We start from the raw sequence: 21806 nt of genomic DNA on the forward strand, positions 1-21806 counted from the left end.
TCCATGACCAAGGTATATGATTCCAGTTATTGGTGTCTTCCTTAATTCCTTTCTTCAGTGTTGTATAGATCTCTGAGTACAGGGTTTTACTTCTGTGGTCAAATTTATTCCTTAGTATTTTTTTTTTTGCTATAGTAAATAAAATATTTTTTCTAATTTCTATTTCTGATATTTCATTGTTGGTGTACAAAAAATGCCTTTGATTTCTGAATGTTGACTTTTCATCCTGATATTTTGACAAATTCATTTATTAGATCCAGCAGTTTACTGGTAGAGTTCATAGGGTTTCTATGTGCACTATCATGTCATCTGCAAACCTGGACAGATTTACTTCCTCTTTTCTAATTTGGATCCTTTTTTCCTTCTTTTTGTATGAACACCATGGCTAGAATTCCAACACTACGTTGGATAGAAATTGTTAAAACATACAGCCTTGTCCCTGATCTTAGTGGAAAAGCTTTTGTCCATCATATTTTTCTATGATCCCCTGTATATCTATGTTGGTTATAATTTCACCCGTTTCATTTTTTGGCTTTATTTATTTGGATCATATATCCTTTTTTGCTGATGAACCTTGAAGGACACCATTCTGTGTGGCATGGGCCCAGCTTTCAATGGAAAAAAAGGTCTGATGCACAGGACCCAAGCTCATGGATAGGTTCTCCCATGGGGAATCAGGCCTGCAATGCACCTAGGCTGTTTTGAGACTTCCTTTTAAATCCCCTTCCTGCTAAAATCCCCTCACCCTGAATTGCAATAGCAAACATTTACTGCACAGTAACTTCCTAAAATCCATACTAAACCTTCCAATAATAGTGTAACTAGTTCAACCACTTTTCCCTTTTCATTTGCAAATATCCCTCTTCTGTGATATGATTACCAGCATCCTCTCCTTTGTTTTCTGTAAAAGGTAACCACCTAAAGCAAATCTGTCCATAGTTAATGAATACCTTCCTGTAATTTGCCCAGAAAGACAATAAAAGCTCATGGAATCAAAAGGCAAGGCTTAGGGACTTCCGCTAAAATGGAGGCATAGGTGAAGATGCTGTGCTTTCTCACACAACCAAGTTTAGAGATAATAAAATCTTAGCAACAGAAAACACAGCCAGAACACAGAAAATTGAACTTTTTGGAAGTCTGATAACAATGAATGCTTCAGCCTGACTGGTAAGAGGGGCAAAACCAGCAGCTGGCAGAGCGGGGTTGCACAGAAAAACTGGGTAAGAGGGACTCAGACTCACAGATTCCAGGCTTGGGGTTGCAAAAGGTGGACCCAGCGAGTGACCCAGTGAGCCACCGGTGGATCCAGCGAGGGCGCCGGGCAGCAGGTCAACTGTGGTGGCGCATTCCTGTGCAGATAGACCAGTGAGGGAGTGGGCAGTGAGATGGGACCAAGCAGGTCCCAGCCACCTGAGGCAGCAGAGAGGGCTGCCATTTCCCTGCTCTGATCCCGCCCCCACATACAGCATCACAACCCAGCGACCCTGCCCAGCTCCTCATACTTAATGGACATGAACAAACCAAAAATGGCTCCAGAAGATCTCAAAGCCCCAGAGCCTGTAACTCTAAGCGACCAAGAAGTAGCCAAACATTCAGATGCACAGTTCAAAACACTGTTGATCAAGATGCTCACAGAACTGGTTGATTTTAGTCACAAATTAGAGGAACATATGAAGGCTAAACTAATGGAAATGAAGGGAATTGCACACGAAACCAATAGCAATGAAAAGGAAACTGAGATTAAAATGAACTAAGTGAACCAGAAGGAAGAAAAAAATGACCACACAGGAAAATATGAAGAAACAAGAATTCAAAAAAATGAGGAGAGAATTAGGAACCTCCAGGACATCTTTAAATGCTCCAACATCCAAATTAAAGGGGTATCAGAAGGAAGAAAGGAACAGCCACTAGTGGAAAACTTATTTGAACAAATAATAAAGAAGAATTGCCCCAATCTGGCAAAGGAAATAGACTTCCAGGAAATCCAGGAAGCTGAGAGAGTCCCAAAGAATTTGGACCCAAGAAGAAAAACACCAAGGCACATCATAATTGCATTATCCAAGATTAAAATGAAGGAGAGAATCCTAGAAGCATCAAGAGATAAGGGGACATTCACCTACAAAGGAGTTCCCATCAGACTGTCAGAGGATTTCTTAAAAGAGACTTTCCAGGTAAGAAGGGGCTGGAAAGAAGTATTCCAAGTCATGAAATCCAAAGACCTACAACCAAGATTGTTCTATCCAGCAAAATTTTGATTTAGAATGGAAGGACAGATAAAGTGCTTCTCAGATAAGATCAAATTCAAGGAGTTCATCATCACCAAGCCCTTATTATATGAAATGTTAAAGGGACTTATCGAAGAAAAAGAAGATAAAAGAGATGAACAGTGAAAGGACAACATACTCACAGTTATTAACAATGACATCGAAAACAAAAGCAAACTAAAAGGACAGCTAGATCAAGAGCAGAACCATAGAAATGAAGATCTCATGCAGGGTTAGCAACAGGGGAGTGGGAGGAGAGGGGGGAGAAGGTAGAGAAAATAAGTAGCATAGACGGAGGGCAAGAATAGTATGGGAAATATAGAATGCAAGGAACTTGAGACGCATGGTCATAAACTAAAGGGGGGGAATGCTAGGGGCAAGGGGGTGCAGGGTGGAGGGGAATGAAGGGTGATAGAACAACTGTAATGGCATAATCAATAAAATAAAAATTTTTTAAAAAGGCAAGGCTTTTGCTCCCCTTGAGAGAGCAGCCGCTTGCCATTTTTCTCTACATGATTAGGTTGTCTGTGTGAATTTCTTTTGTTTCAGCTACAACACTGTGGACCCCAGGAACTGGGGTCTGTGACAGATCCTGGTTAAAGTCTTGTTGAAATTGCTTGTCTTTTGAAAGAATCAGCTCCTGGATTTATTGATGCTTTGCATTGGTCTTTTAGTTTCTATGTCATTTCATTTTGCCCTGATCTTGATTATTTCCTTTCTTCTACTTGCTTTGGGACAAGATGGGAGTTTTAACACCCACTCAATGTTAGGAAGCTTCACCATAATACCACACCTGTATTCACCCTAGTTTTCCATGGTTCTCTATTCTCATTGGTTGTTGGACTACCAGAGACTCTGATTTTCTGGCAGTTCTTGTTATTTTTTGCTTTAAGATTGCTTGTCACCTTTCTTATGGTTGTGTGAGCAGACAATGTGAATCTATCTACAAGTCTTTTTTGGCCAGAAGCCCAAAAGGAAGCTTTTTAATCAAAAAAAATGAAAGCATTATTTTTTAATTAAAAAAAATGAAAGCATCATTCTGTCAGTGGCTAAAAGCATCACTGACAGAAGGAGCACCTGCTCTTCCATCTCCTTTTTAAAATTTACTTAATTATTTTTCAAGTACAGTTTTCTGTTTTTTACTCCCATCCCAGCCCCCCCACGCTCCCTCCCTCCCTCCCATTACCACCCCCCTTAGATGTAGTCCATGTTTCCTTTATACTAGTTTGCATCTCTTTTAAAACTATTTTGCCCTCGAAAATCTAAACTTTAAAATTTTTCTCTAAATATTAATGGAAAATTTAGTATCATGAATTAATGAATTCAACTTATTACAACAATTATATTAATGTGTTTTTTGCATTTTTATACCTGTGTCATGGCAGAATTTATTTATTATTATTTATTTATTTATTTAATAAAATATATTATTATCGTTTATTTAATAAAGTGTCTTCTGCATCAGGCTGTAGTTTAAAAGCAGTTACATTTATGTGATTTGAGAAGAATGATGTACAATCAATAAGACTTCCCTGAAATCTTTCTTTCATGGACTTTCCCTGTCTTTCTGCTTAGCAATACAAGACAGTTCTCAGTTTACACAAACAGCATCCTTAAAACTGCGAACACGGAAAATTAGTATATAAAGAGTGCCAGGCATTTACTAAATAAGTCACAGGCCAACAAGTTCAATTGTGCAGCTGTGAAATATATTGTGAAAGAGGTTTTAAAAGACTGGGTAATCTGCTGTGTTTCCAACGTGTCTTCTACTATCTGAAGAGAGTATTTGGTTTTCTTCTTACCTGAAGAATGATAAGCTCTGATTATATGACTAGCTGCCCAATTAGCATATTTTCTGTTATTCTATTGGTTTTTGCACTGGCTTTTGAATTAGAAGCAATATGGCTTGCCCATATGTGAAGTCCAATGAACCACAAAACTCTCAGCTTATTGTGGTTCAATTTCAATGTTTGTGCAAAAAAACGTTCTTAAAAGCTCAATGTTTCCACGTCCACTTGGGTGTGTTTAACCTCATTACACTGCTAACAGTATTAGTGGCTGTGCCCAAAAGTCATCATAATCTTCTCCGAACAAAAGGTTGCTTTAAGAGAGTCACATTCAGTTGATATAAAGCCCTGCAAGTTCATGCCAGGTTTCTTGTTCTCCAATAAATTGTCCCAGAATTATTCAGTTCCAGACTGGTCTCCAATCTTTTTCCCTGAGCACTTTAAATATCAATTTAAGGTCTTTCTTTTTCAGCCATGTTCATTTGATTTTCATGAACAATTTCATTCTACAACTGTACAGTTTCATCTTATATTTTCATGGCCTCAAACTCATGCCACTTGGTTAGTTGACTCTGGGACTGCCAGAGAACTCTATTCTCAACTCCAGCTGACAAAATAAGGCCAAGTCATTCAGCCAAAGATTGGGTCTATAATCATCACTTATTCATATGTGATCCAAACATATTTGCAAGCTTAGTAGCATATTCCTGAATTGATTTCTTGATGGGTTTCACAATTTGCTCAGTATTTCATAATATTTCTTTTCTCTATATTTTAACTTTTTATGATTTTTTTTCGTGAGGTACTGGATAACCCTGGGACCTTGCCAGTATTCTCAGAAATACTGATTAGTTTTAAAATTAAATGATCATGCCATTGGTTGTGTCTCTGTGTATTGATGTGTCTGTGTCCATGTCTTCTGAAAATAATTAAAAGTGGTTTATAATAATTCCTCAAGTTAATTAGCTTACACAAATTAAAATAAAACATAAACTAACACAATTTTAGTTTATTAATGACCAATGTTTTTCATAAATAAAATAAATTTATTTTTCCTAAATCTATTAATAACATAGCTAAAGAATGAGTCAAAAACATAATATTGATGTGTACACATACCACTGAAATAATTTCATGTTTCTAATGACACTAAATGTGGCTTCCATAGAATAGACTTTATTGTTCACACAGTAAAAAAATATCAAATGAGTCTTTAAGAAGAACTGTTGTGAACAATGTGTGCATATGTTGTTCAAAAAAACTAAATATGTATAAAAATGAATTGATTGCCTTTCTTCATACTAATTAATGGAAATATCCTTATACATTGAAAATATTTGTAATTCAGAAATAACTTCTTCAACAAACTATTTACATAGCATCCAAATGCAGTAGATAAAACAATAACTAAGAACATAAGAATTAAAGAAATATCTTTAAACCCAAAGCATACTATTCTTCATTTCTGTGGAGTGGTCTTTGTGATATCTTGCCCAGGGTCTATTCTCTGGGCCCTAGAGGACAGCTAGGGTGGTTGAAGAAAAACCACCAAACGAAGTGGATATGGAAAGAGCATCTCCCTTGCAATAGAATAGCTAGCTGCCCAGGCACTAGAGTCTGGATTGATATTGAAGTAGGGGATAAGGACAAGTGAAAGTGAATTTCAAAGGCTAAAATTATAAAATTAAGAGTCTGAGTGGCTTTGCCAACCACTTGCCATGATAAGATAAACTCCAGGGAGGTCAAGTCCACACTGTGAATGGTTTGAGGGGACAATGCCTCACTTGAGGGAGGGACATGTAAAGAAATCAGAGTAGAAATGAGAGTGTAGTGGGCAAAGCAGTTGAATGACTAAATCCAAGAGAGACTTCCCAAAGCTTTCCTGATGTGGACAAGTGCTCTAAAGAGGAATCAGTTGGGATTCAGTAGAGAGAGTGGGTGGATTGAGGGGGTTTACTTTATTATGTAAGATGGTCAGGAAAACCTCCATGTTTTTGTGACATTTGAGTGAGACCTAGAAAGGAGCAAATGGGGTTTATGGAGGACTTGGCTGGTGACACCTGATTTGGCCTGATTAGTTACCTAAATGCAGAGGAACTGACTTTCACCACATATTTGTCTCTGATGAAGGTTTTCTTTTTTCCTAAATAAAACATACAATGAAAGTTTTAACAGTCACCTAAGGTTAGAAAGCTTCACCCTGAGAAATTCTCTCTAGCTCTGAGTGGTGTCCTCTTTTCTGACAGATACCACAGACCAAGGAGGTCAAACTGGATATTACTGGTGTGAAGTAATATCACTTAAGAAATGTATTACTAGTCAAACATAGCTTCATAAAGCATGAGGACATTTTAAATTTTATGGTAATTTATCTGAACTAAAAAACATAAGCTAAAGTGTTTATTTTATTTCAAAAGCTTACAATTAGATATTACTAACAAAAGGAACAAAGTGTATTGGAGTGACGGAAATAATTTTATGGACATATACATAAGAATTCTCAAGGCTTTAAAAATCTTTTGAAAGAAAGAGAAAGACTCAAATCAGTGTTGCTACTCATACCAGTGTCCTCTTGTCCATTCCCAATGCAAACAATAGTGTCCTGGTACCCTCCACAAATTTACATGAAGAAGGACAGAGCACAAATCTGTGAGCTCATCACCTGTTCCCACTGGTTATCACAGGACCACTGCTGGCTCTCTGTGGACATGGTACAAATGAGACCAACCAGAGATGACAGTTGTCTGAAATATGACCATAATTCAACAATAATTACAATGTGTGGTCACATTTTTAGTGTTTATTGATGCACTGCAAATCTTTTAAGAAATAGTCATCTTCAAAAAATCTATTATAATGCTGCAAAACTTTTTATTTAGAATTTAATAACATATGGCAAGAAAGGAGGGTCACTCAAATTTCACATCCAACATAACAGGCCAACTCTCAGTAGACTCCATGGGGTTGGAAACTTCACACCAGTAATATCCAGCATCTTCCCTCTTCACAGGGCTTATGGTGAGGCTTCGATGATCTTCAGATACCTTCATGCGCTCATTGAGCTTCAGATCCATGCCCTTGAACAACCAATGGATGAAGAGTGCATTTGTGTTGCAGGTCAAGACGGCAGTATCCTCATTCTCTCTGACTGTGGTGTTACTGGCTACCAGAGAGACCACTAGTTTAGGCTCTGTAGAGAAACAGAGATTGTCACTGTTTAAAAATAAGCTTAATACATGGACCCATGCTACTTACTCAGATCTTAGCAACTCACAAGCCACAGTGAGCTATGCAACAGCCACCAGAGTATGTTCGCAACATTTACAGAAGGACAGTTGTCTAAGTTCAGGTGAAATTATGTAAGGAGAGATCTGCAGCTAGTCTCTGGTCACATGTAACCCCAGTACGATTCCATTGATATTTCCTCAGTCATCTGTGTTAGCAATTCCCAAAACCCCTTCCCAGCTTATACACCCAATACCCTCAGAATCAGATAGAATTTTTTCACTCATGAGCTTTTATTGATCTTTCCCTAGGACTTCTTCCCCCCACCCCAAGAAACATCAGGTCCCATTTCTTAGTTAAATTTATATCCATGTTGTGGAAGGCAGGCTTATCACTTTGTCCATCTCTTGAGCCAAGGAAGTTTACAGTAAGTGAAAAAGTATTTAGCTTTTGTGAAGTAATTTATAAGGTAGTAAACACTGCTCAATGGAGAAAAGTCACTCTTTTTAACAAATGGGTTGCACAGCAATATCTGCAAAAAGAAGACAAGTGACATGGGTCATTGTCTGACACCACACACAAAAATTCAAAGAGATCAAATTTTAAAGTTTACACCTAAAACTATAAAATGCTTAGACAAAAGGATAGGGAGAAGCATTATGACATCGATTTGGCAATGATTTTTATCAATATGACAGTAAGAACAAAGGTAAAAAAATAGACAACTTGGAATTTGTCAAAATGAAAAATTTGTTCTTCATCAAAACGACAAGTCGAAAGGTGACCTATGAAATGTGAGAAAATACTTGGCAAATCATATGGCAAATAAAAGGTTAATATCTAGAATATGCAAAAAGTCTTCTACAACTCAACAGTCACCATAAAACCACATACAAACTGACTTAGAAATGAACAAAACACTTCAATAGACATTTCTCCAGAGAATATATTCAAGAGGCCAAAAGTCACAGAAAAAATGCTCAACACCACCATTATTTACAAAAATGAAAGTCAAAACCCTCCAAGTTGACTTAGTTGCTTGTGATGTTGGGTGTGGTTAACTTTGCTCTGCAGGTAAGAAAGTAAAACTTGTCCTGTGTAGTACCTTTCCTTTCTCCAAAAGCTTTTTCAAACAGAGTTGGCTCCTCTCACATCTCAGTCAACTTGAGTCTTTGAAAAAACCCAAAAGGTCTGTGCATCACTAGAAAATGCTTGGGAATCTGGGTGCTCAGAGAACATATGGCCTCTAGCTCTGTGTGTAGTGGAACCTACAGACTTTCCCAGGTGTCATTTAAGTATCAGTGTTAGGTTATGAAAAGACAAGACTTTGCATCAGTTGCACCCTTGTAATTCTGATTCTTCATGGACCCTGACTGCCTGGTTGAAAATAAGTGTTTCCTTGCAGCTGTACAGACTTCTATCACCCAGCTGAAATGTGTTTCTATGAGGCACCATTTCCCAGGACATCCCAGAGGCAGGGGTTTGTGCAGAAATAACATACCACCCAGGAGCAAGCTGGTGGTAAGTTGACTGCTTAGGCCTCTGGGCCAAAATGTATGTCAAATCTTTCAAGGTGAGTGTGACCCAAATGATTCAGAATAGGCCACCTGAGCAAGAGAACTATGCAGTAACCCTGATTGTTACTTCAGGTAATTTGGTTCTAAAGAAAAAATACATTATTTTTCTTTTTCTCTTTTTTGTCCACTACACAGAACAAAGTGTACTCCTATTAGCTGATGATACCTAACACAAAAGAATCCACACCACTTCGTGGAGAGAGAATCTCCTGGGCTGATCCCTGGTGAATGAGGACCTTCCAGGAGCATCGTTTTTCTGTTTCTTTCTGGGGATGCTGACCTTTTCTTGAACCTTCCTAAGTCACACAGGACAATCAGGAATATCCAAGAACATCATCTAATGGTGCACTCCACACCCAGACAAAGATGATACTGAGTTCTAATTTTGCCAAGATATGGCTCTTGATCCTACGCCCTAGCTGGTGACAAGCACCAGAGCCTTGTGACTTAGGAAATGGTTAAAACATTACACACCCAGCCTTTCCCAGGAAGCTAAACCTGAGCTAACACAGGCACACGATTCCCCACAGTCAATATTTCTTGGACAGTATTCTGGAGAGTAGTTTCTGAACTGAGCTTGGGAAGAATTTCTGGAGGCCTCTCAGACCATGCTCTGACCTAGTACATCAAGGTCATTCTCAGGGTCAAGTTCTTAGGCAGGTGCTCAGGATGCTTAACTGAGACAAATCCCACTTTTCTGAGTTACTTCCATCTTAGACATACTCTTGTCTGCTTTAACTATCTGCAGGGCTTGAATTTGGGAAGGAAACTGAAATCTTAGGAAGTTTGTCTATACTCTGGGTATCCCTGCATTGAATGTCAAATCCCAAACTGAAACAAAATGCAGAGGGGGGGATGCAGGCAGGATTATCAGTCCTGTGTGTGAAGCAGAAGTCACCCCATCCAATACCAAGAGGTCAGAGAGCAATCACTCACCGTATACAGTAAGCCTTCCAAATCCTATTTCTTTTCTTTGATTTGTAAGGTGGACTACTATAGTGTACATTCCTGCATCAGCTTTGGTGACCCTCTTTATCAGCAAGGACCAATCTCGTTTTACTACCACTCGTCCAAATGCAGGACCTAATATAATCGTTCCTTCCTTTTCTGAAAGAAATGCTATTATATTCTTTTTGTTCGCGCCTTCACCCTTGTACCACACGAGGCCTGAATGATTAGGAGGCTTATTGTGGACACGTAGAAGCACATCCTTCCCTTCAGCAGCATAGGTAGACAGAATAGCAAGTTGAGCTGTAGTGGGCTGGCACCAGAAGTTGAAGAGTGAGACTAGAAAATAAGAAAAAAAATCTATGTTTGTATGCAAGTGTTGTGAAGAAAAGACGAGACCCTGAATCCTGAGCAGGTCTCTTTATCTCTCAGCCTTTGGGTGTGTGTGTGTGTGTGTGTGTGTGTGTGTGTGTGTGTGTGTTCCATGGTCAAGGTCAACAGCATGACCCCCATTACTTGAGCACCTCTGAAACTGTTATCTTATCTCTTTCAGACACTTGTTTCCAGGTGTCTTCCTGTTTTCCCCCTCACTGTGCTCAGACTCCTTCCGACACTCAGGGGCATTTTTGAAAACACCTTTCCTGACTTATTTCTCTAAAGGTGTTCTGTCTTCACTTTTTGATCAGAGTCTGCTCTGCCTTTTTTCATGGATTTTCTGGGTACCTGACATCATATCTAGATTCTTCATTTTCCCTCTCTTCTCCATAGAACATGGGGCCAATGAAAGCAGGACCACATTGGATCTTGTACCTTCAGTAAATTCAACAGGCTGCAAGTACTTGGAATTGAGTAAATAAGCAATTCAAGCTTCTACCTTCTGGGGTATATTGGACCATTTCTGAGGTTGGTGGTAAAGAAGATATCTAGCACCCCTGGATAAGTTTTTTCTAGTGTTTCATGATATAAATCAGTATTATTATTAACAGTTTTCATAATTCAATACGCAATGATGAATAATAGAAAATAATTAGCAATTGAGATTTTTCTGCCTCCCACCACTTCCAGATTATGAGATTTTCCTCTTGCTCAGCCCTTTTCCTCATCCTACTCTGCTCCTTTATCTTTCACCTTCATTTCCAAAAAGAAGCCTTCCTTTTTTTCTAGAGTACTGGCCTCTTCAGAAGATTATAGCTAGTCTCTGTGTCAGATCCTTAGTATATCCCAAGGAATTGTCTCCTACTTACCGGCCACCAGGAGCCCTTGCCAGTGGACATGTCCTTTGTGGGTAGAGACTGGCAGAGACCCCATGGTGTCTGCTGTCTCCTCTGTGACTATGTCTTTGAGAGAAGCTTGAGGTTCAGTGAGGCTCACAGACACCTTTGTCCAGAATGGTACAACCTTCTGTGTGTCCTAACTGTGAGCTGAGCTTTATTCTGGGGCGTGTTTACTATGCTTGTCATATGAGCTGGGGGCAGAGTCTGTGCAGAGGACACTCCCACTCCATGCCTTCATTCTGCCACCCTTGTACCTTGTAACCAATACTGCCCTTCTATAACTTGGTTCCCTGGAAACTCCTAAGGTCTCTCAACATCACACAGATGTACACATGCATATAAACACTCACAATTATTCACTCTCATGCTGAGTTTGGAAAAGCAGAAGCCAGGGTTGTCAGGATTTGGGGCATTTTCCACAGTTCCCTGTAAGGTGCATATTGGCCTTTTCCACAGTTTCTTTCTATCACATTTAACTTTTCCCTTCAAAGTAGCAGTTCTAGAGCTAAGACAGAGAAACATCGCCATGGTTGGTGTAGCTCAGTGGATTCAGCAGGGGCTGTGAACCAAAGGGTTACCAGTTAAATTCCCAGTCAGGGCACATGCCTGGGCAGCAGGCAACATCCCCAGTGGGGGCCACATGAGAGGCAACAACACACTGATGTTTTCCTCTTCTTCCCTCTTTCTTTCTCTCTCTCTGAAAATAAATAAATAAAATATTTATTAAAAAAAACTATCATAGACATTGTCACCACTGAAACCTTTACTAGGCATCAGACCACCTGTGAAACTTTGGAAACATCACAATGCCCAAGTGACACCTTAAACACACAGCTTCAGCAGCTGTCCCACTAATTTGAGTGCCCATGCAAAATGGAATCTTTTGACATAAAGACAGGACCACTTCTCCTGCTCCGCTATGCACAGGGGAAGACTCCAGATTTTATTAAACTGCAGATTCTGAAATGACAGGGATGCAGTGGATCAGAGATGCTACATCTAACAAGCTCTCAAGAGAGGTTGCTCTTACTGACATGTAGGGTGTGCTTGCACTGGCAAGGCTTATAGGGGCCCATTTATCCCTGAGAGGATGAGCCACTTATGCCCCCATTAGCCTTTGGTGACTTGGTCTTGGATCTGTTCTCACCTCAGAAACATACCCAGATGTCATCAAAACTGAGGCTTATGTCTACTTGTAACACATAAACCCAGCTGGAATCCAGTCTTCTTCATGTTCTCGAATGCTCTGTTTAGGTTTTGGTTTCTCCCAGCAGGAAGGTCACAGACATGAATTTGAGAATGAGAAGAGGTCAAGCATGGAGATAATGGTATAGGAGGCCTGCCTTCTATCTCAGGCTGTCAGCAGACTGGATTTTGCTTCCAGGGAGAAAGACTCAAGAGTAGATTTCTCAGCAGGATGTGCAGTTTGGGATGTGAAGTGGGGGAAGTCCTGAGTGTCCCAGGAAGAAAAGACTGTGGTGAAAAGTCAGGTGCCTCTGTGCTTACTGTTCCTCACAGAGCAATTTCAAATAGATCGTTCCTCTCCACGTCCATTTGTTTGACCTGTCCTTGTGCTGCTGCTGACTGTTGGGACAATCTTTGATTTCTGCCTGAGAGGCTTTCTGGTGGCCAACTCACCTTGCCATGGATGATGCTATTGATAGGGTACAGAGCAACACAGAAACCTCTGAGGGACAAGGTGCTCCCTGTCCGTGTCAAAGTCAGAAACATCCCAAACTTGAAGCAATGTACTGAATTTATCTGAGCAAAACTGACCTCATATGCCTGGGAGAAAGGACTCAAGTTCTTTGAAGAAAGGCAGTTTTGCGGATTATTTTGTACATGATAATCAACGTACAAAGTGAAAATGCTGCCTAGAATCCATTAGGAGGTGTGAAATAACATAGCAGGGAAATCTCCATAAATAAAAAAAATAACACAAAAGGGAGAAACATGTATTTTACATTGATGAGTACAAGATAATGAACTTTTACAAGACACAGATGAGGTACAGAAGACCAGATAACATTAACGGTCTGTGGTCTCATACACTTAGTCCAGACCCTAGGCCTTCAAATTGTCCAGCAAAGGAAATCACTCAAATATGTCAAAGTTACTCTATCCAAGATGTAACCCCATCACACCCCACCCAAAAAAAAAGATCAGAGCTCACTCAAGCTAAAGACTGACATTTCCTAAGAAAATATAGGCCTGGGATGTAACAACCTGCCATCATGTGCCCAGCTAGAAATTTCTGATCAGACTATCCTGTGAGCTTGTCAGACCTTCCATGAGGCCCTCTGCACTTGTCAGGGTTGCTGCACAGCTCCTTGTTATTAACAGTCTCTAGATATAGCTGGTAGGACAGAGCAGTAAAGAGGGAAGGCCCAAGAAAAGCCTGTTGAAACAGGGGTTGAAAATTCGCCTCTTCCATCTTCTTAGCCAGGTTCCAGTGTCCATTTCCTGTGTGACTCAATGTTTCCCCCCCTAGAGGACAGAAGTAGAACTCCAGACAGTGTCAGGGGATTTACAGGGACGCTGATCAGTGCAGGGTGAGCCCAGTGAAAAGGCAGGCATTATTGCGAGTACTCTGGGTCAGGAGAACTATCCCACCAGGAGAATGTGCTGTTTCACACAGAGCTCTCTGTTTTCAAATGTTAAACAGAAGGGTCTGGTGAAGGTTCTGCTGTGGCTTAGAGAAGATGCTGACCTGGAGGTTTGATCCCCAAAGTGTCCTGTGTATCCTCCATCACTACATTGAGATTTTGCATATGAGTCATTTCTGTGTCCCTGTCTTCCCACAGTGGCTAGGAGCTGGAGCATCTCCATGCGCATACTCAACCAGGGCCCTGTGTTTTGTTTTGTTTTGTTTTTTTATTAGGAGATCAGAGGTTTTATTAGAAACCTCATGACCTCTGAGATGAAAGCCACCACAGATTCTGGCTTCTTCTGCCCCATTCAGCACAGGAAGTTTCCCTTGTTCTCCAGGATATTATGGACTAGAGACATGTTTTCAGAGACAACAGGCAGGTGTTCCACAAATTAAGAATTCTGAGAATGAAGTCTTCCCTGATTCCTATAAGATAGGGTGTGCTCTTTCCTCTCCTGGTAGGGGTTTGCTCTTTCAACTTTTCCAGGGTCTGCTCTTTCAACTCTATCAGATGTTGAGGATCTTGAGTTTCTGTCAGGTCAGGTTTCTGTGAGAACAGGAAAAACAGGCCCTGGGTGGTGAGACATAACCCACAAAGTGGGCCTGTGGAAGACTGTAATTTTGGAGGAATAATATACATACCAGCCTGTCACTATTAGGAGGATTCTTTCATTCTTTCTGACTGTATGAGAAGTAAAAGCCTGACCTGAGGTTGTCCCCAAGGAGGCGGTGGCCTCCTCTCAAGCTGACACCAAGTATTTCAGTTTTTCAGAATATAATGTGACTACAAGTGTCACACACAGTGACAGGCATACATTGTACAGTTTCCCTTAATGATGTAATGAGTGTTTACAGGGCATCTGACAAGTTTCAGGCTCTTCACTGGACCCTGGAAACTCCAAAGAGAATAAGACATATGTGGGCCCTGTGCTCATTGACTTTACCTTGTAACAGTAACCAGCTCTCATATAAATCATGGCTCTAAAGAATTATCCATAAACAAGTGAAGGGTCATAAAGGGAAACTTCTGGAGCATTAACAAATGTACTTGAGTTTTAGCTGGTCTGAGGATCACAGAAAGCACTCTGAGAAAGGACTCTTAGATAAGACCTGGAGAGTTAGTGGCCATTTTCTCCTTGATAAACAAAGTGTATTTAAAAATAGTTGCCTGCACAGGACTGATCTTTGGTGGGCTCACCCTTGCCTGGATGGTAGAGTAGACACAGTCTATGTGGAAAGGTGGAAGAGATAGGGAGATTGTGGAATGATTGATGCTAGTGAGGTTTCTCCTTGCCTGTCTGTGGGTGCTGCTGATTCAGGGAGATCAGCAATGCTCCATAAGGCTCCAGCCTGCAGAGTAATTCTTCTTCCCCTGCTGGACACACAGAAAAATGGGCAAGAATGGCCATGTTCATCTTAGGTATTTCTTTGTTTGGTTTTGTTCTTTCCATTCAACTTGTACTTTAGGCGATATTTAATTTATGTATCACCAATTTTAATATAATTATTGACTTCTACTTGAATATTATAATCTTAACTTATTGAAAGTATGCAATGTATACAGTGTTTTCAGATGCATGCACTGGAGAAGTTGTACTATGAAAATAAAGACCATATTCCTTACTGTTAGTCTCTCATGCCCTCTTGTAGTCTCTTTTCTTCTTCTCCTCTTCACCTTCTTTTTTAGTGTTAAAGAAATTTTCATCAACTGTTTTTTATTATAAATTTTCTTGCATTTTCTGTATTTTTCAAATTTTTATTATAATGTGTTGTGGACCACTCTGCTTGGTCCCAGGAATTGAAACTCTCTATCCCCTGTGGCTAAGGATGAGTCAGTGACCTCTAGAATGTGAACCTCAGGAGACAAAGCTTGTCTTTGGTAGCAAATGCTGCCTCTGTTTCCTCCCTGCACTCACAGCATGGTCAGAAGTCCTTGATGAGTAAGACCCCTCCAAGGAGGGGCAACTTAGGCCAGACACAATCACTTGGGAGGCCAGCATGGAAGGACTGGGGGGGGGGCTGCAACAAAGAGCAATGGACTCTCCCTCCCCGGCTATGACAAAGCCCTAGTCCCCTTGTCCCCTAGGAGAAGCGCTTCTTGGCTCTAATCCCCTTAAGCCTGAATACCTGATGGGGAGGGGTGCAGCTTCTTGCCTTGCTAGAATGGGTCCTGGGGAAAAATCTGGCATCACAAAGACTTCCTGATAAACCTGTGAAATCTGCTCTGATGAGAGTGCTTTCATTCATATGTTAAGAGTTCAAGCAGGAAATCCTAAAACTTTGTTTCTGACAGACTCTGACTCAGGCTAAGCCCTCAGATTTCTTTGAGATGTTATCTACTATTTGATCCTTGCCACCCTTTCCTGAGTATTACAACCCAATAAAAATCTTTGGAGGAAGGGGCTCAAGTCTTTTTCCCCTGAGAAACCGGCCACTGCTCAAGGCATTTTTCCTCTGGGAAACTGGCCACCTCTTTTCCCCAAGAAGATCACATCATGTCTCAGTCCTGTTTACTCTCATCCAGGGCACACAGGGGGACTTGTGAGAAAAGCCACTCCCACAATAATGTATATAAATTTCAGCTGATGTTGGCACCTTGATGCAACAAAATTATTTTAACATAGCCCTTACTCTTTATTCTCTAGTTATATTTCACTCCAAGGACACATTAATTTTATCTATTCAACCCTTTATGGAGATTTGTGTTGTTTCCCATTTAGGGCTATTAAATTAAATCTGTCATGAACATGATTGTAGAACAGTTGTTAATAAAAAGAATCAGTGCTTGTAAAACCATGAATAGCAAAAGGAACAGAAGTTAGGAAGCTGACACTTGAAGTCTAGTCTCTAGGTTTCACTGCCACAGCTCCACCCAGAGGTAAACAAACTGCTTCTTCACATAAAGCTGTGTTGGCCACAGCCTGCCCATCAGTCACCACAGTAGCAGAAATAATGGTCCTTCTCCCTTCCAACTTCTAAATTATGAACCAGTGTACCTCAGAGGCTGAATTTAATTCACATCTGGATTCTTTTTTTTAATAGTTGCAGCTATTTTTTAAATATGTTATTTATTTATCTTCGGAAGGAGAGAGGGAGAGAAACATCAATGTATGGTTGCCTTTTGTACGTCCCCTGCTGGGAACTGGCCTGCAGGGAACTGGTCTGCAACCCAGGCATGTGCCCTGACTGGGAATCGAACCGCGATTGTCTGGTTCGCACATCTGGATTCTTAATCATTGAAAGTAGAAGGGAGCTCGTGTTTAAAATTTCAGTTCCTCTAATATAAAAGAAAAGATTAAAAAAGATGGAGCATTTATGCCTAGTGCCAATAGAAAATACACAGAATGTCTGAGTCTACGTGCAGGCTGCACAATTCTGTGAGTGACCCCACACAAAAAGCCTCAACTCTTTCATGTTATATCAGAGAAAAATGCTTGATCTTCTTGCTTGGACTTTAGAAAAGAGCAACTAAATCATTTAAAATGATCTGAGGGATCGGGGTGATAAGAATGTCTTGTATTGTGATGAGGCAACGCTTGGCAAGCCTCTGGAGAGTTGTAGTTAGATTAGGTCACCAGAAAGACTCACATTCTACCAAAAGCTTGGGATTTTCCACTGTCACCATAAGAGAAGTTTCAACCTTAAGCGTGTTTTTATGAGTCTACTTGATCCAAACAGGATGATGGTTGTGAGGAAGAAAAATTTCAATGGATTGAGAAAATGTTCTGAAGAACGGCAATTATTGTCATATCCAGGGGCCTAAGGGGTTACACAAAATCCATTGGCAATAGATTAAGGAGTTGGGAGAAAGCAAAATGAAGAAATCTCTGTGATTGGGTAAAAAGTTGAACAAATGGACACACATATTTGTTAAGTTGGTTGGTACAGGAAAGGTAGCAGGTAAGAATTAAAACAATTACAATAGTAATGAGAAGTTGTGTGGTCTCTGCTATGGTGCAGGGAGGGGTCTGAGAAAAATAAAATTACACTGACATTTTAAAAGTAAGTTATGGGAGAGTAAAAAGACAATAACCACCCTCGGTTAAAGTACAGTGTAGGAGACTGTTTCCCATGGTGTGGGCACAGCTCCCACTGGGAGATGCACAGGACCCATGCCCAAAGACAGGTTCTCCTAGGGTGGATCAGGCCTGCTATGTACCTAGGCTGCTTTGAGTCTTGCTTTTTGCTAAAAATTTCCTCACCTTGATTTGTGGCAAACATTTACTGCAAAGTAACTTCCTAGAAAGCATGCTTAACCTTCCAAGGACCAGTGTAACCAGTTCAACCACTCTTGCCTTTTAATTTGCAAATACCCTTTTTCTGTGATGTGATTACCAGCATCCTCTCCTTAGTTTTCTGTAAAAGAAATTTTACCTTTCTGTAAAAGGTAACCACCTAAAGCCAACCTGTGCATAGTAAATGAGGACCATAATGTAATATGGGGAGAAACCCAACAAAGGCATGTCATGGTGGAAGCCACAGCTTTTTCTCCCATTGAAAGAAAAGCCATGCCAGCCCTTTTCCTCCACAAGACTCAGTAGTCCATGTGAATGTTTCATTTCATCTATAATGACACAGACACTGAGGGCCAATGTCCCCATTAGTAAAGACTGAACTTTGTCAGGAAAGATATCAGCCTAGGACATGACCACCCACCATGACTCACTTTGGCTACAAATTTTAAGTTCATGGTCACCTCACATCTCTGAGTTAAGTCCCACCATGTAGTCCTCCTCTGAGCTTGTGAGGTTTAGTATGTGGCCCCCACACATACTAAACACTGATCTTTTCCACACTGATCTTTTTGGTTACAAATCAACCTAAAGAAAACATTGGCGACCAATCTTTCGGTTAGATAACATTGTCTCAAGTGCTAGGAAGGGATTCTTAGGAAGTCTGAGTAGTAGTGTTTGTCTTGCTGAAGGATAAACCATGAGTGATGCAGCAAGACCTTCACCTTGGATGGAAGTCAAAACTAAATGTTCTCAAAAGAAAAAAGCAGGTAAAAGTGAGGCAGTCGGCCTCACAGGCCTTTATTAGAAAAACACTCTGGATAATTTCAAACCTACAAGCTTTCATTATCTGTCTAATTTCTCTGTATTTTGCATCTTGTATTACATTTATTTACAGTTTAATGGCATACTATGCAACAATCCAGTTTTAATCATCTGACCATTAGATGGAGTCTTATTTACTATTACCCACCTGCTATTCATTATTCATTATTTAATCTTAGTCTGAGCTTTGCCAGTTGTATACTTGGAAACTATAACCTTAAGGCTTATTTGGGTACCAGGCTGTAAGAACAGAATGCTGTAAATTCCACTACCACCTAAATTTGCACAGGTTAGGGGGACAGTAAGGGTTTCATAAGAAAGTGTCCTATATAAGAAAGACAGATACCATATGACTCCCTCCTCATGTGGAATCTAATGAACAAACAGAAGTAACAAACCAAACAGACACAAACTCATGGATGGAGAACAGATGACAGGCAGTTGGGTGGGTGACAGTGAGGTTAGGGGATGGAGATATTGAGCAAAAGGAAAAGGTTAACAGAGATTGGCAATAGGGTGGTGATTGCTAGGGTTGGGGGGTATGAGGGGACTAATTGGTAATGAAAAAATATAATAAAGTTTGAATAAAAAACAGCAGCCATCCCTTTTTGTTTTTGTCTGAGTTTTCACGTCATTGTTAACCTGGTTTCCCTGAACTCTTAACATGTACGTTCACATGGAAGATTTTGAAAAATAGCTCAAATAAATTCTAGCATTTTACTTTAAAACAGGGAGGTTCAGAATTCTAAGAAAAACTCCCACAAGCTCATTTGTTAGGATTCCAGGAGTTGGTGAGGAACAGTGTGTTCCCTGCTGGTACTTACCAAGGAGATCCCTGCATGGGCTTCTCTGAAATCTTGCCACACTGTGCCAAGTAAATGTCAAAGTAAGAAACGTTTAAACATGTAGAGAAATTTTAGGAGTTAATGTAAAACAGTAAACAATATCTCAACAAATTGAAAAAAACTCCAGAGAATGGTAGTTTTCCACCTTATTTTATACATTACAATCAAAGGGGAAAAAACATAGGGGTTACAGAAACTTATTGGTGATGCATTCGAGAGTTGGGATAAGAAAAAGAAGTGAAATCTGGGACAGGACAAAAATTACAACAAATAGACACAAGTCTTACATTTGGGTACAAAATAGTAGCAGATGATTAATATGATAAGAATAACAATGAAAAAAGTCTTTTTGTCTCTGCCCTGATGCAGTAAGAGCACAGAAGGAAAGATATAATTCTGGCAATTTAGAGTTATATTATCAGAGATGCAAGACACCAGAGAAAATGAAGATTGACATTTTTGAATAACAGAACCCAGGCTAAAACATGACTACCTGACTTGAATTCACTTTAAGTTACTGAGTTTTTATTTCAGATCACTCTGTGAGGTTACTTTAGGTCTCTGGGTTCATAAGGTTCACCATACAGGTCTCCACTGAGGTTATCAGGGTTAGTGTGTGTCAATTCTTTTATCCACATATCCCAATCCTCCAAAACCTTTGAAACACAGAGGGCCTAGAAATAATTTAAAATCGGCCAGTTGTTTAATTAAACATACCAACATAAGGATTGCCCCCCACCCCCCAAAAAACGTACTCTCAACATAAAGATCAGAAGGGGTGGAATACAGGAAAGATATGGAGGTTCCATTACTATCACTGGGTGTCTAGCCCAGTGTGTCTCTCCCATGCAGCTGTTTCCCAATAAAAAGATCAGAATCAACACCCTAAAAGGCACATCTGAGGTGGCAACTCTGCTTCCCTTCACAGTAGAGACACAGCTCTTAACGCTGGCTTAACAAGTCTCACTGAAAGCTCAGTTCTAGCACACCTAGCTGTTTAATTAAAGTCTCTGAGTCTCTAAATTATTACCAAACAAGATAAAATACTGAAACACTGTTTTGTCAGTCTACGTGTATCAACTTTTGGCTCATTAGTGGAGAGAAAATTTAAAAGATAAATTTGAATCTTCTAGGAAAAATATTCTCTGCTGTGTTCACAGCTTTCCTTTTGTGAGGATTTAAATTCCTGGAGAGAAATTCAACACATGTGTCATCATCTTATCCACAGTTTTCAGGAAGACCCAGGAGTCCTGTGACCCAAAGTCATGTCTCAGATTAGTGTTTATGCTATCATTGATTACTGCTTAAACGATTTTTAGTTGTTGTTTTTATATGTTCCCTGATTTTAATTAACATTTGCTGAGTGTGTTGCTGCCTGAAAGACTCCAGTCCCGTTTTCACTGATGAGAAATTGGGACCAGGAAGTCTCCCAGAGCAGTGCCTGCTCAGTTTCAATATCATTCAAGTACTTTTATGTTCAACATAATTCGGTTCCAAAAATACCTACAGCACAAAGGCTCAATAAAGGTCCCGATGTGACTTCCAACAACAAATAGGTTTATAAGGGCCCCTGCACTCATGGTGACTTGGTGGCATTGCTGTATTTTCTAGTCAATAAGAAATGTTGTGTATGAGTGTCCAGGACACATTTTGATTCTTCATTACTTGTTCGTTTGTAGATTCTGTAAATGTATAATAGACTATAAGCTTACCAGGCACTGTCTGAGGCAATGGGAGCATGATAGTGGTTGAAAGAGACAAACTGGATATGATCGCTGATGTCCAAGTATTTATTAGATAATGAATATTTAAAAGGCACTTCTGGATGCCTTCAGATTTGTAATTCAAAGCAAATAATTGACCTGAATGCACTCCTATAGAATTTTTGTTAATCTCTTTGTATTTTTGCCACTCTTCACTTTTTCTTACACCTCACCTCAAATTCTTCAGAAAATTCTTTGACTCAGTGTTCAAAACTAGTCCAGAAACTGACACTTTTTCTTCACACTGCTCCAACTATCCTCACCTGTTACCTTGATGATTATACTCGTCTTTTCACTGAACTCCCTATTTGCAAGCCAGCAGCCTCACAAATGCTGGCTAATGAGGAGGCTAATAAATAGTAATACCGTCCCTCCCACCTTCGAAATTGTTTTTCAGATGGGCTAATCATCAAATT

The 21806-nt window shown here is 40.0% G+C and overlaps 1 protein-coding gene across 1 annotated transcript; it reads right to left on the minus strand.

Annotated features, from left to right (window-relative positions):
- Positions 1-6900: 6900 nt before the first annotated feature.
- LOC128625924 (carcinoembryonic antigen-related cell adhesion molecule 1-like) lies at positions 6901-11182 on the minus strand. Its single transcript, XM_053655749.1, has 3 exons — positions 11046-11182; positions 9790-10140; positions 6901-7241 (listed from the first exon to the last, which is right to left on the minus strand). Exons 1-3 carry the CDS (start codon positions 11107-11109, stop codon positions 6961-6963), a joined length of 696 nt encoding a protein of 231 aa, XP_053511724.1. The 5' UTR covers positions 11110-11182; the 3' UTR covers positions 6901-6960.
- Between the last annotated feature and the right edge of the window lie 10624 nt (positions 11183-21806).

Source organism: Artibeus jamaicensis, unplaced genomic scaffold (genome assembly GCF_021234435.1).
Source record: "Artibeus jamaicensis isolate MK-2021 breed Jamaican fruit bat unplaced genomic scaffold, CSHL_Jam_final scaffold_11, whole genome shotgun sequence".
Classification (NCBI taxonomy): Eukaryota; Metazoa; Chordata; class Mammalia; order Chiroptera; family Phyllostomidae; genus Artibeus; species Artibeus jamaicensis.